We start from the raw sequence: 13,865 nt of genomic DNA, 5'->3' as shown, positions 1-13,865 counted from the left end.
GAGAGATAGCAATCCTATAATACTTAGTATGCCTGGTGGTTATGAGAGGCTTAAATGAGATACTAATTGTAAAGTGTCTGCTGAGCAAACCTCAAAGCCTTTAAGATTTAAAACTGCATGAAGACTTTTGGAACACTCTGTAAAAAAACATCAGCTATGATAGATGGACCAAGTATATTAAAGAATTCCTTTTCAGGGAATATACTTGAGAGGAAGAGATTCCTAATATCACTGTCATCTCCATCTGATGTAAGAAATAGAAGGAAGTAGAAGAGTAGACAGAGATTACAAATACCTGCTTCTTAACTGTTATCATGGGCTGCAGTCCTCAGCAGAGAACCTGACCCAGGTCCTGTAGATTGTCCTTGGGAATGCAGAACTGCCTGGAGTTCTCAACAGATGTAGTAGTGTTATTTTTAGGAGAGAAAGTAGATCTCACACTCCCCTCTTTATGAAATGAGCAGTAACCAGACCTGGTTTTGGGCAAACAACTGGGAAGTCGGATGGGGTTTGTTTATTGTTATATTCACTCTAATTGACTTGGACCAGACAATTTTTCTCATTTTGTTTCTGGGGGCAAAAGGATTAGGGATCATTTCTATTTCACTCTCAGGGAAATGAATTTCACAGCTCCTCAAAGGATGTCCACCTCAGCCCTCCTCATTCTAGAATCTTAACAACTGAAAGGGACTTTAGGGGTTATATGATCTACCCCCTAACTAAAGCATGAATCTCCCTGTACAACATCTCTGTCAAGGAAGTATTCAGACTCTTCTTACATACATCCAGTCATAAGAAATTCACTACTATTAAAAAAAACAAAACAAAACAGCGCTTTCCATTTGGGGACAACTCAAATAGGAAGGTTTTCTTCCAGAAATCTCACTTTACATTCCCCATATGTATTAAGCTTGCCATTTCTGCTGTTATAAAGTTAATTCCTCCCTTGGGACTAGCTCTTAATCCCTTAGTAGAAGGGATCTGAAGTGTTTCAGGGACATAACCTAGTGAGCTCACTGACTGGTTAAAAAGACACTCACTAATGGCAGTGGATAGAATACTGTTAATTGTGTGGCACAAAAATATGCACTAAACAAATGATTTAGAGAGCAGCTAGGTGGCTCAGTATGTAGAGCACTGGACCTGGACTTAGGAAGAACAAAGTTTAAATTAAACCTCAGATGCTTACTAGCTGCGTTACCCTGCACAGGTCACTCAACCTCTGCTGTCTGTTTCCTCAACTGTAAAATGGGAGTAATAAGAGTACTTATGTCCAAGAATTGTTAGGATCAAATGAGGTAGTATTTGTAGAGCACTTAACACAGCCCCTAGCACATTGGATGCACTGTACAAATGCTTATTCCCTTTCTTTACTTGTAGGAGAGTGACTGGGGCAGCTAGGTGGCATGGAGGATAGGGTGCTGGGCCTGGAGTCAGGAAGACTCACCTTCCTGAGTTCAAATCCATCCTCAAATATTTACGAGTTGGGTGACCCTAAGCACATCACTTAACTGTTTTCCTCAGTTTCCTCATCTGCAAAATGAGCTGGAGAAGGAAACAGCAAACTACTCCAATATCTTTGACAAGAAAATTGTAAACGTGGTCACGAAAAGTTGGACATGACTGGACAACAAAGAAGGGTGACAACTTTTCTCTTTTTTCTCCTCCTCTCCCAATACCCCCAAGCAAACCTGAAGCTTTGGGCTAGTGAATTTTAAAAATAATCAGCATGTTATTTCCTGTGGGGTGTAGTGGGAGGGGAAAACTATAGATGATGGACTCTAGTGTTTTGTCTGTTTTAGTGCAATAAAAACCAAGTAAAAGGCATTGAAGCCCCTCAGTAGCCCAGCCTCTGTAGTAGGAAAAGTGCTCAAAAAGATGAGCATGTGGCCACTGTGCTTACTCTTCTCACAATGATAAGCTCATGAATCACCGGGTAACCTTCCTTGGCCTTGTAGCTCTTACAACTCAGTGCAGGCACCCTTTTGAATCTGGTAGAACTTTTCATATCGGTGTCAGAGGGAGCTGAAGAAGAGTGGAATGGAGTAGAGAGGGAAATGGTGTTGGGGAGAAATGGGCTATATGATGACCTACTTAGAGGCCTCTAGACACTGCTGACTAAACCCCGCAAGTGGTACATGCAGGACCACTGCCAGGCCTCTGACTGCCAGGCTTTCCTGCCTACTCATGCTGGGATGATGAGAGTGGATGATGATCCATCCACTTCAGCCCAAACAAGCTATTCACATGGGCTGCAGTGGTTTTGCATCCCCTTCCCTGTACCACTAATCTTCTGAGCTCCCTCCAGATGTCTTCTTGAGATCAGGCCAATTGCTTCCCTGCCCTGTGTAACATGATGCCTCTGCAGACACAGGCCTGATTCTATCAGTTTTGTTGTTGTTTTTATTGCTATCTTGGAAAATTACAGATAATTTCTTGTGTGCTATTCTGCAAAGGTTCCTTCAATTCAATTCAAACATTTATTAAATGCCCACATTGTTCAGAGCACTTTGATAGACTTGGAGGAGATATCAAGTTTATATTAAAAGTATCCTATACCCTCATAGAGCTTCTGATCTAGTGGTCCATAAGAATGTGTCCCCTCCAGCCCTTGTGTTTTGGAATACCAGTCATCCTGGCTTCCATATAGAGTTTGTCACATTTCAATTCTCAATTCCTTTTCTCTTCTTGTCCATTTGTCTAATGTCTTTCATATTCACTGACAAGCATCGATACTTTACCTCCAGTGAACTCAAAGTACCATTGCTCTTGGGAATCAGACAACTGGGGTTCAAGATTCACCTGATGCTTACTAGCTATGCACCTCAGGTGTCTATCTGAGTTTCTGTTTCCTCCTCAATACAGGCAGCTAGTAATGTTACTCTATATCCCACACAGGGTTATTAAAAGGATGAAATAAAATGATGCTTGTGAAAAAGCCTAAAAAAGGCTGAAGTGTGAGTGAAAAAAAATGGGAAGATTTAATCCTCATCATTGCCCCCCCCCCCACCCCTTTGGAGAAATGAGGATGATCAGAAGACAAGGGAGTAGTCTTTTGCCCAAGGGCAGAAAGTGGGTCAGTAATAGGGTGAAAATTAGTCCAAAACTATCTTGTCTTCCTATAGAATGCCCTCCCCTCAAGATAATTTATTTACCTACATCTGTGCCCACCTTGTAGTCACCTCAAAACCTTGCATGTGTCATGAGAGGGTCCTCAATCTTTTCCAGAGGAGGAGTTACTTTCAATATTCCTTTAGGATCTCTGTTCAGTGGTCAGAGATGGAGATGGGGTACAAAAGGCCTACAAATTGTGAAGCTTTATGACCAACAATCAAATCCAGACTTCCTAGTTGTAAAGCCCTGCTCTCACTAACAGAATTCTCAGTCCCTTTACACTGGTGAGCTAACATCCTCATAAGACACACAGATGAATGATGAGCACATAGAACAGCCTAGCATATTTAAAGCTAAGTCAGATAGGTAAACAGTACAAGCAGAGGGATAAAAGAAACCTTTCTATGCTGCAGTAGGGAATGCAAATACTCACTTGAGCAACCTCCTTTACTCTTCTTTAAAAATATGAACACACTAGGATCTGACCCATAACCAAAGTGTTAGGGATGAAAGTCATATGACTAAGTCAATCCACCTATCATTTCCTGTAAAACATCTCTTGGAAGAGGGTCCCAAACACACCCATCCTATACAGAATGCTATCCAAGAGCAGATCAGGCTATAGGGTAGCTTCTAGTAAATAATATTTACTGAGATCCCACTAAGGATAAAGGGATCAGTTCCTGAGCCTCTGAAGTAAACAACCCAATGGATGATATCTCACAAAGGAATACATGTTTGAACATAGAATAAAAATGATGAGCTTGGAGCAGATGGTTTTTATGCTACCTTTGAGCTCTAAATCTATAACCTATGACAATTAAAGTTGACCACACTGAATAAAATACTGAGTTCCCAAAGCGTGGCTGGAGTAGCTAGAGTTACTCTAGAAAACCTTCATGTTTCCATTTGTTTCCTGTGACCTGGGGCAAATGACTTAACCTCTCTAGCTTTCAGTTTCTTCATCCATAAAATGAGAGGGTTATACTAGATGATCTCTTCCAGCTCTCATCTATAATGTAAGGGAAGCAAGTTTTGAAGAAGAGATATTTTTTCTTCAAGAGTTAGGCTTTAGGTGTGCTAGGCAGGGGAAATGACATATACAAAATTTTGGAGGTGGGAATAAGTTGGACACAGGTGTAGGCAAATAAGTTATTTTGAGAGGAGTAGAGAGCAAGAGTGAGGGTATATGTAACCAGGGAAGATTTAAGCACAGAGCTTGCTTCTAGAAGGAGAAGTGAGGAAGCATGTTCAGTTTAATTAGTTTTCAAAGTCCCATTAAGCCCCCAAACTTTCTAAATTGGCAGATGTTCTAACAAAATGGTGAAATCCTAAGTACTCACTCTATCTTCATGACTAATCAAGAAGATGCCCTGGTTAAGATGATTTTACAACTCTCTAGGACATGCAGTTGATCCCTACTCCAACTGTAGCCAGTAATTTGCAGTTAGATTTTGCTTAGACAAGTCAACATCATGGAATAAGAAGTCTTAAAGAATCGAGGGATTATTCAGAAGGTTGGAGAGTCAGAGATCATTCAGCATTTTTAACTTTCCTCCTATCTCTACATAGGGTTATACCACAGCTATCCCTGTTTTATGAGTTTTAAAATATCATTTGAAAAGAACATTACACCAACTCTGTGATGATCTTCTCTGTAAACCAAGGGTTCTTTGGTGTATAATGGACCCTTTTGGCACTCCTGTGAAACCTATAAGCCCTTTCTTAGGATATGTGTTTAAATACAGACAATAAAATGATAGGATTACAAAGGAAATGAATTACATTGCAAGACAGTTATCAAAGTAATATAAAAATGAATTTATTTACCCCAAGGTTAAGAACCTGGGATTTAAACCCACTTCACACAAAAGCTCTCATCTCTATTCTCTGATTTAATCCTATGACTTCATACATATAACTATATCCTATATCTTATCCTATGGACATCATTTTCCTGTGGGTGAACAAGATAAATATTTTCTTGTATTGTTTTTACAATAGCAACCTTTATATTTGTAATCTTATTAAGAAAGTCACTGCTTAACTTCTGTCTTTCTGGCTGAATCACCATAAGACCTCTACAATCTGGCATCAACCAACTTTCTATTTGCATCTTCAATCTACGCCACTCAATTTCTCTCCTCTCTCTCTACCAATAAATAAAACAAAACAGAAATCTGTACATTTCTACCTTAATACTTTTACACATTCTATTTTCTTCACTAAGAATAACGTCACTCTTTTTCTCCAATGTTCTTAGTTTTACATATTTTTCAAGTCATGGATGGTACCTCACCTACTCTACAAGCCTTCCCAGATCATTACATTTCAGTGAACATTCTCTGCCCTGAATGCCAACAGCATTTATAGTCTGTACTATCCATAGGTCTCATCATATTTTACACAGAATTTTTCAGAGTTGGAAGGGATCTCAGAAGTTATTTAGTCTACTTGTACCAAAAAAAAGTGTCCCCTCTATAGCCATGTAGCAGCCAAATAGTCATTTTGTCTTTCTTTGTTTAAAGACCTTGAACCCACTACTTCATAAGGTGGCTGATTATACTTTTTGATAGGAAGGACTTCATTACACCTTTCTGCACATTTTTAACCCTTGTTCTTATTTACTTCTACCCTCAGAAGCCAAAGAGAATATAATAACGTTCTTCCACACGACAACCCTTCAAATACTCAAATACTTGACAGGTAACACATCTTCCATTAGTCTTTACTTCTTCAGGTTTAACATCCCCATTTCCTTCAACCAATCCCCGTATGCCATGAACATAAGACCCTGATCATCTCCTTTTGAACATCCTTGAGTTTATCAATATTCTTCCTAAAATGCAGTGACTAGAACTAGACACAATACTGCAGATGTGTTATAGGCAGGGAAGAGAGCAGCAGGATTACCACCTCTTCATTCTTGGATTCTCTCTCTCTCTCTCTCTCTCTCTCTCTCTCTCTCTCTCTCTCTCTCTCTCTCTCTCTCTCTCTCTCTCTTTCAATGTTTTGTCTCCTAATTATCTGTTCATATGTATATGTCATATCTCCAACTAAATTGTAAGTTTTTAGATGCCAGGTTCTACATCTTATACTGATTTATATATCCAACACTGACTGTGCCCAACACACACTAAACATTTGTTGGCTGATTGAAAGTTCCTGTAACCTTTCTTCCCCTAGAGAATATTTTATGGCAGTTTATTTAAGTCTGAATTAATAGTAATCAGAGAAGGCTAAATTGCAAATTAAAAAGAAGAATGACTCTGCCACCCCCAGTAATGGAAAGTTAGGTGTAGAAAATAACAAATATTACTCTCACTCAGTTCAAATACCTCTCCTAGAAACTTTCATCTTCAAGAATGCTGAAATTCACTTCAATCCTTGGGTATTAAATCACTTGCTTTTTTCTTTCACTACATAGATATAGCTTTCTTGAAATTTTGGCTGGGAAATATTCCCCTGGTGAAGGATGTGCTTAGACACAGTTCTTTTTTTATCATCCTTGAAAAGCAGTTTCCCAGCTTAAATCCTCTTTTACTGTATCATGCTTAATATAACATAAATATCATACAGGGTTGAAAATCTGCCTGTGGGGTTTTCCCCGCAGGATAGAGCTGGCTAACATGGACCTAACAGGGAATAGACGTTAGTGAGTTTCATGCACTGTCAATTACCATTTCATTGTTTCTTTTTACACAGAAAAGTCTCCATTGACACAGGCAAAGTTTTCTGGTAACAATAAAACCTATGAATTTGTGTTATAGCTCTCATATCTATAATGCACTTAGATTTGAAAAGAGGCCCTAAAATTCAAGGCAAATCACTTGACTGTGTGTTTTCAGAAGGGTGTTTAAGAGAGTAGAGTGACAGAAAAAAAAGAAAACCATTTTACAAGCAATGAATTCATTTTGCAGCTTGCTGTGAAATGTTTTTGAGTCCCACATCAACCTCCAAGCACATCAGAAATCTTAATATACAGGCGAATTTAAAAATGCCAATAACAATGGCAACACAACAATCACAACAACACGTCTAATTCCCTTCTAGACAAAAACAAGAATTCAATGAAAAAGGTTCAGGGAACATGAGTGTGATGGGGGCCATAGGATGCTCAGATCTATCATGCTCATTTGAATGTTACTCTGTGAGTAGAATTGGTGCCTCTTGGTTTCAAGTAAATTTAACTTCTCTTACCCTCTTTTTAAATCTCAAATTTGCTTCTCTTCAGGAGAAATATATGCATATATACACATACATGGATGTGCACATATATATGTATGTGCATATATACACATACATGGATGTGCACATATATATGTATGTCCACAGAGATGAACATATACCATTATTTTTGAGAAGTCAATACAATATAAAGGCCAGTCACAAGTTATTTGAGGAAAAGAAACTGTAGGAAGACTATATCATTAAAGTCTCTCTGGAATGAAAGGGATTGGTACAGTCTTTATGAGAGTAGAGCTAGTCTCTCATTAGTTCTCTGTTTTTTTTCCTACAAAATTCCTATTTATTCTACAAATTATATATCCAGAGAGTTCCCATCAATTCATCCCATGCAAGAACCACCAAAAACAAAGGAGCAAGGTTATGCACTCTTCTATCAGAGCCCTGAGCTCACCAGGCCCCTGCCCAGTCTTCAGCTTGCTCTGACTGGATTGAAAATAATAGATTTCTAAAAGCAGTTTTAAGAGACACATGCACTCAGACAAACCATCATTTTTGAGGGTGTGTGTATGTTTTAGTGGCATGATTCACCCAAAATAATAAGCCCCAGATTTCTCACAGCCCAGCTGCCTGCCAGATAGAAGAGGACACAGTGCCCAGAGAAATGGAGGAATCTGAGCATGTACAAGATAAACCAGTCCTCTCAAGTGTCATGTTTTGCTGGTTGAGCAATAGAAGAAAAAAAAAAGACAAAAGCTTTGGGAAGTAAGACAAAACAATAACCTTATATCAATCTTTCTTTTCTTTCTTTTTTTTTTTTTTAGAAAAGTCTATAAGTAGAAGTGCTGGTATTTAACTGGAGAATTTGGTATAGATCCCAGTTCTGTCACATGCTATCTCTGTGACCTTGAACAATTAATTTCATTTTGGAGGAGGTCTCAGTTTCCTCATCTGTAAAATGAGGGGGATTGGCCTAGATGACCTCAAAGATTCCTACCTGACCTAAATCTTGTAATCCCTATGATTTTTAAATGAACAAAAGGGGTCCAAAATATTTTTTTTTAAAATGCATCTTGACATTTTAAACTGAGTCTTTCCTCCCCCTCTCTTTTATTGATACCTTGGGATTACTGTAGTTTACTAAATGTTTCCTCTTAAGAAAATGCCTTGTAAAAGAAGCTCAGTTTCAGGAAGTGGGGGGGGGTGCCCTAAAGACTCATAGATAATTAGCATGCTTCACAGATGTTGCTTTTATTAATTTAATCGCAGATACAATGCAGCCAAAACATTTTAACCAGTGTATCTGCCACCTACTCAGAGCCCTGGTTCTGAAAGAAGTGTTCTGAGAAAAGGGGGTGGGGGTAGAGAGATGAGAAAGTAATTCAAAAAGCCAAAAGAACAATCTGCCTCCTTCCTGACTCCCCAACCAGCTGAGAAACCTCGGAGTTACTCTAAGCAACTGCAAACCCTCAGCAGTAGCTTGAGGGCCAGTGCCGTGGGAAAGGGAACTGCTGAATGAAGTTGGACAGCTCCTGGATTCCTCTGAAAAGTGGTTTCCGAGCCAGGTGTTTGGGAAACACTTTCTGGGAGAACTTGTGCAAGTTTTGAAGAGAAAGAGAAGACACTCGACCCCACTCCCCACAGACAAAAGGACCATCCGTTTCTCACACTGATAAACAAACAAACAATCCTCTACTGTGCTAATTCTCTCCTGAGACTCCTCAGTCCCAAACTCGTTTCCTCCACTGTCCGGGACTTGGTCCAGGGCTAGGTATTTCTATTAAGAGCCTGAGGAAAATGCAGTTCGGTCAAATATACGAAAGGAAAACCTTCCAGTCTCCCTAATCTCCGGTATCTAGGATTCAAATTCAGACGTTAAGGGCAGTGGCTGAAACCTCAAATTCCCACTTTGGAGACTAACCACTTGCTCCTGTAGCTCCAAATTACAAAGGCCAAAGAGTTATAACCTTATTCCTCCTTCTGTCGAATTTTGTACAGAGAGGTCAAGTATTTGATATTTTAGACACTTCTTTTCCTCACCCCTTTTTGAATTAGCCCCAAATGATTCAGAGACACCCGCACAGAATAGTAACCGCGTTTCAAACAAGCCCGCCAGGGCACCACGAAAGCGCTTCGCTCTTTTTCTAACCCCGCCTTCCCCTTTCCTTTCTGTTCTGCACGATTTCACTTGATTTTACGTGTTTTTTTAAAAATAATAAAATGCTTCTCTGATCCTCCCTACACACCCTGTCACTGAAACAAAAGCAGAGGAACGAGGGAGGTGCGGAAAGGAGGCGGCAGGGAGGATTAGAAAGAGGAGAGAGAGAGAGAGAGAGAGAGAGAGAGAGAGAGAGAGAGAGAGAGAGAGAGAGAGAGAGAGAGAGAGAGAGAGAGAGAGAGAGAGAATTTTGTTAGGGATTTTCTCTTTTCCTTTCTCTCTCTCTCCTTTTTATGTTCGCTTACATGCCCAGGTCGCTGTACGTGTTGAAGAACTCCATCTGGTTGCAGGCTTGAATCCAGCCTACTACCCAGGTCTCGTTGCGGGGGATGGGGGGCATGACCACCCGGGCGGAGGCTTTGAAGTAAGGGGTCTTGTACCGCAAGACGATGGGCGAGCTTTCTTCGATGAGCGTAGGGGCACTGGTCGATGGTGGCGCAAACATCATATACCACGATGTTCTCCCGCCGGATCCGCGCCTTGCAGGTGATGCTCTGGATACAGCCCATCCTGCTACCCAGTGCCGGCACCAGCCCCGGCGCGGCGTAGCGCGGGGCAGCGCTGGGGCCGGGGCAGGCACTGGGGGGAACCCGTCACGCTGGCATGCTAACTCCCACCCACCCTCCCCCTCCCCCCCAGCCCGCCCACCTACACCCCGAATTGCACCCTCCCCAAGCCGGGCACAACGTCTCCCCGCCAGCTGATCAGCGCACGAGGAGGAGGGAGCAGCCACCGCCGCCCGGCATCCTATAGGGAAGCCCTGCCCCTCCTCCCTCCTCCCCCTCTTGATGCTGCCTGCTCCTGCTGCGGGGTCCGAGCTGCCTGGACACCCGCCCCCTCCCACACCGCCGTTCTCCTCTTTCTCCTCCTCCTTCTCCTCCCGGGCTGGGCGCGGGGCGGACGATCTCCTCGGAGGAGGAGGCTGGCGCCCCTGCCGGCTTCAGAACCTTGGCCGCGGGCCGGGAGGGGAGGGAAGAGGCGTGGAGCTGAGTTGTGCCCTCCCCTGGCCGGAGACCCCCGCCCCTCGAAAGAGAGGAGGCGGCGGCGGCGGCGGCGGCGGCGGCGGCGGCGGCAGCAGTGGTATGAAGCCTGGGGTAGGGCGGCGGCGGTGGCGGCTGCAGCAGCAGAGCCCGGTACGCTTTCTCAGCAGCAGCTGCAGCCGCCGCTGCCTCCACCTCTGCACCGCTGCTGCCCCCCATGTGCAGTGAAGGCGCTCAGCAGCAGTCAGAGAGAGAGAGAGAGAGAGAGAGAGAACGGGCTGGAGGGAGCGGTGATCGGGGCTGGAGCCCATTTGCAACTGTGCGGCTCTGGTCAGCACACTCCAGCTAACTCGGCCCAGGAAACGCTACTGGGAAAGAGATGGGGCTGGGGGAGTATGTGTGTGCGTGTGTGCGCGCGCGCAGGGGGAGATAGATATGTGTGCGGGTGTGCATGTGTGTGTATGCGCGTGTGTGTGGCGGGGGAGGTAAAGGTTGTGAAACGCATTCCAGGGACCGAGCTGGCTAGGTGCCACGAGTTATGTCCCTCCCCGGATACCGTCGGAGTGTGTGGCTCTGTTGTGTGTTGGTTTAAAGGCCAAGGGTTGCCGGGTGGGGCGCTACACGTGGGAGGTGGCCGAGTGGATGGGGGAGGAGAGGGAGGGGCTGTGACAGGTGGAGGTGACTTGGGGGGGCGGGAATGAGAGAGCCGCGTGGGCGTTTGTGCCGCTCAGGCGGGCGGAGTAGAAAGCTGGCCATGGTGCTGGGAGAACAGAGAGTGTAAGGGGTCAGAGAGCTAACCATGGTGCTGAAGGAAGAATAGTTCCGCCCCCGTGGAAGCCTAGGTGTTTCCTAGAGGATTTGAGAGCATGGGGCAAAAGAAACTGATAGTGCAGGATTATGCTAGTGCTTTCCCTCTAACGATTATCTTCACTTTATTCTGTATCTGTCTTCTTTGGACATGATTGATTTTCACGCTCCCGCATTAGACTGTGAGCTTTTTGAGAGCAGGGTCTGCCCTTTTGCCTTTCTTTGTATATCCCTAGCTTGGAACAATGCTTGGCATATAGTAGGTACTCAATACATGCTTATTGACTGAATGTCAGTGATTTGTTAAGATTTTTTTTTAGAACATTAATTCTGTAACAATTTCCCCCAAAGATTGACTGAAATCCTATAATTATTTCTTTGCCATTAAAATAATTATTAACAATGTTAAAAACGCCTATTGTTTCCTTTAGTCAAAAGGGTCTGTTTGCTCCTTTCTCTGGGGCCAGAGTAAGTTGAAATTTGAAAGTTGAAATATAGACATCAGAATTGGCATTGAAGAACACAAACTCTCTCTTCCAAAATCTCTGGTTTATAAAAAGTGTGCTTTTCTTTTAACTTCTCTTTGTGAATATGTTATTTTGTAAAGAGACCTGTAGCAGACATGAGTGTGTCAACAAATCATTCTAAAATTTAAAGTACTGTATAAGTAAAATATGGCAATGTTTAACTGAAAGGACAACTCACTTTTTACTCTTCTACTAGCTTAGCTCCTTTTTGGCCTTATTTTGTAGTTGAACATTTTCCTCCTCAAATAAATCTCTTAACAAAGGAACCACACACAATTTTTAGAAACCAGGTCTAGGGTTACCCTGAGTTTAAAGAACTGTATTTGATTCATGTCTACTCTTTGAATGTCTAGCACCTGTACTCATCGTGCAGCAGCTCTCTATTGATAAATGAACCAGAATATTCAGCAACTTTCTTGAGGTTATTGAAGGTTACACATTCCTGACAAGTCCTAGCATACTGAGGTACTCCATCAAAAACTAACCCATGAAAACTTTTATGACAATTATTCTATATTGTATGTATGTATATGTCTATATGTATGTGTATACATATATGATCAAATCTTTTTGCATTAATGTTTGGAGTTGTGAAGAACAATTACAAAATACATTTGGTTTTAAAAATATGTTTTACACATTTCTTCTGAAGGCTACATATTCCTTTGGAATACCTTTTGCTTCTATTAGATAAATGTGCATTTGACAACATATTCTGAATTAGGACCCTTAGTATGAAATTTAATAGCTCATATTTACATAGTGCTTATTGCACTTATCTCATGACAATCCTGTGAGATAGGTAGATAGTGTAGGGACATGTGTCAAGCTTAAATAGAAACAAGGGCCACCAAGCTTCATTTCTGACTTAAAAAACCATATATTAATATTACCTATGTTCTATTGTGGTTTTTACTTATTTTAGTAACTATTTTTCAGTTACATTTTTAATTTGGTTCAGGTAGCACTGGGGAGAAATGCAAGCCCCATTGTGACTTACCCGCCATATATCTGATTCCTCTGGTATAGCACAAGTATGTTAGACTCATTTTACTGATGAGAAGACTGAGGCTTATATTTTTACTCCAAGCCTAGTGCTCTTTTCTCTATAGCATGCTGTAAATAAAATTAACTTAATTTAGCAATTACAACAAAACTTTTCCTTCTACAATGCTGTAAGTATTGACAATCTTAAATGTGATAAATATATAGCATAATTTAAAAACAAAAGTAGTCTTCTCTGAATTTAATTTTCTGGAACTTTAATGAATGTATTACTCAGTCATTATGCTTCAAGTTCATGCCTTCCATGATGTAATGGTAGGAATCGTCACTGATAGGGATAAGCAGGTACATGGTATTTGATAAACAAGAATGCACACAAATTACTCCAAAATTTTGCTAACTGTATCTTAAATCCACAGTGACATTTCAATCCTACCATATAGAGACAAGGAGGACATACAAGCTAGACGGTCTTATCTACCTCAATGAAAGTTGGTACATTATCAAAATACACTAATGTTGATAGAAAAGGGTAGACATTTGGTAAATCCAAGCAACTTTAATAAAACTGCCCTGCTACAATACACATCTACTTTCTTATTCCTCATACAATATCACAAGATACCATCAGCATTTGAAGGGAATTCAGAAGTCATTGAATCCTATCCATGACTGAATGAAAATGATGTCTGCAATGAGTGGTTTTGCATCTGGTTGAAGGTTAAGGTGAATACATTTCCTTCTGAGGCAGTCCATTCTAATTTTGAATAACTCTAATTGTTATAGAGGTTTGTTTTTTTCTTATATCAAGATTAAATCTGTCCTTACTCAACTTCTACTAATCAATTCTACTTGTCAATTCCTCTTCACCACAACAGCTCTAAGACAACTATCAGGCCTCCCTAAATCATCTTTTCTCCATACAAACTCTCCCTAGTTGTTTTACTTCTCCTACAACAAATTATTGAGGCTCTTCACCAAGCTGGTGGCCATTCTGTGGCCATTTCTCAGGCTATTGATGTCTTTCAT

The 13,865-nt window shown here is 41.5% G+C and overlaps 1 protein-coding gene across 1 annotated transcript in view; it reads right to left on the bottom strand.

The window, feature by feature from the left end:
- LOC140523202 (protein FAM78A-like) overlaps nt 1-10,029 on the bottom strand; it is a 44,792-nt gene extending 34,763 nt beyond the window's left edge. The window contains exon 1 of the mRNA XM_072638189.1: nt 9,763-10,029. Within this exon, the coding sequence (XP_072494290.1) occupies nt 9,763-9,965 (203 nt within the window). The 5' untranslated portion in view covers nt 9,966-10,029. The remainder of the gene's footprint in view (nt 1-9,762) is intronic.
- Between the last annotated feature and the right edge of the window lie 3,836 nt (nt 10,030-13,865).

Source organism: Notamacropus eugenii, chromosome 2 (genome assembly GCF_028372415.1).
Source record: "Notamacropus eugenii isolate mMacEug1 chromosome 2, mMacEug1.pri_v2, whole genome shotgun sequence".
NCBI classification, from domain to species: domain Eukaryota; kingdom Metazoa; phylum Chordata; class Mammalia; order Diprotodontia; family Macropodidae; genus Notamacropus; species Notamacropus eugenii.
The sequence above is the reverse complement of the archived record's forward strand: the minus strand, read 5'-3'. Positions and strand labels throughout refer to the sequence as shown.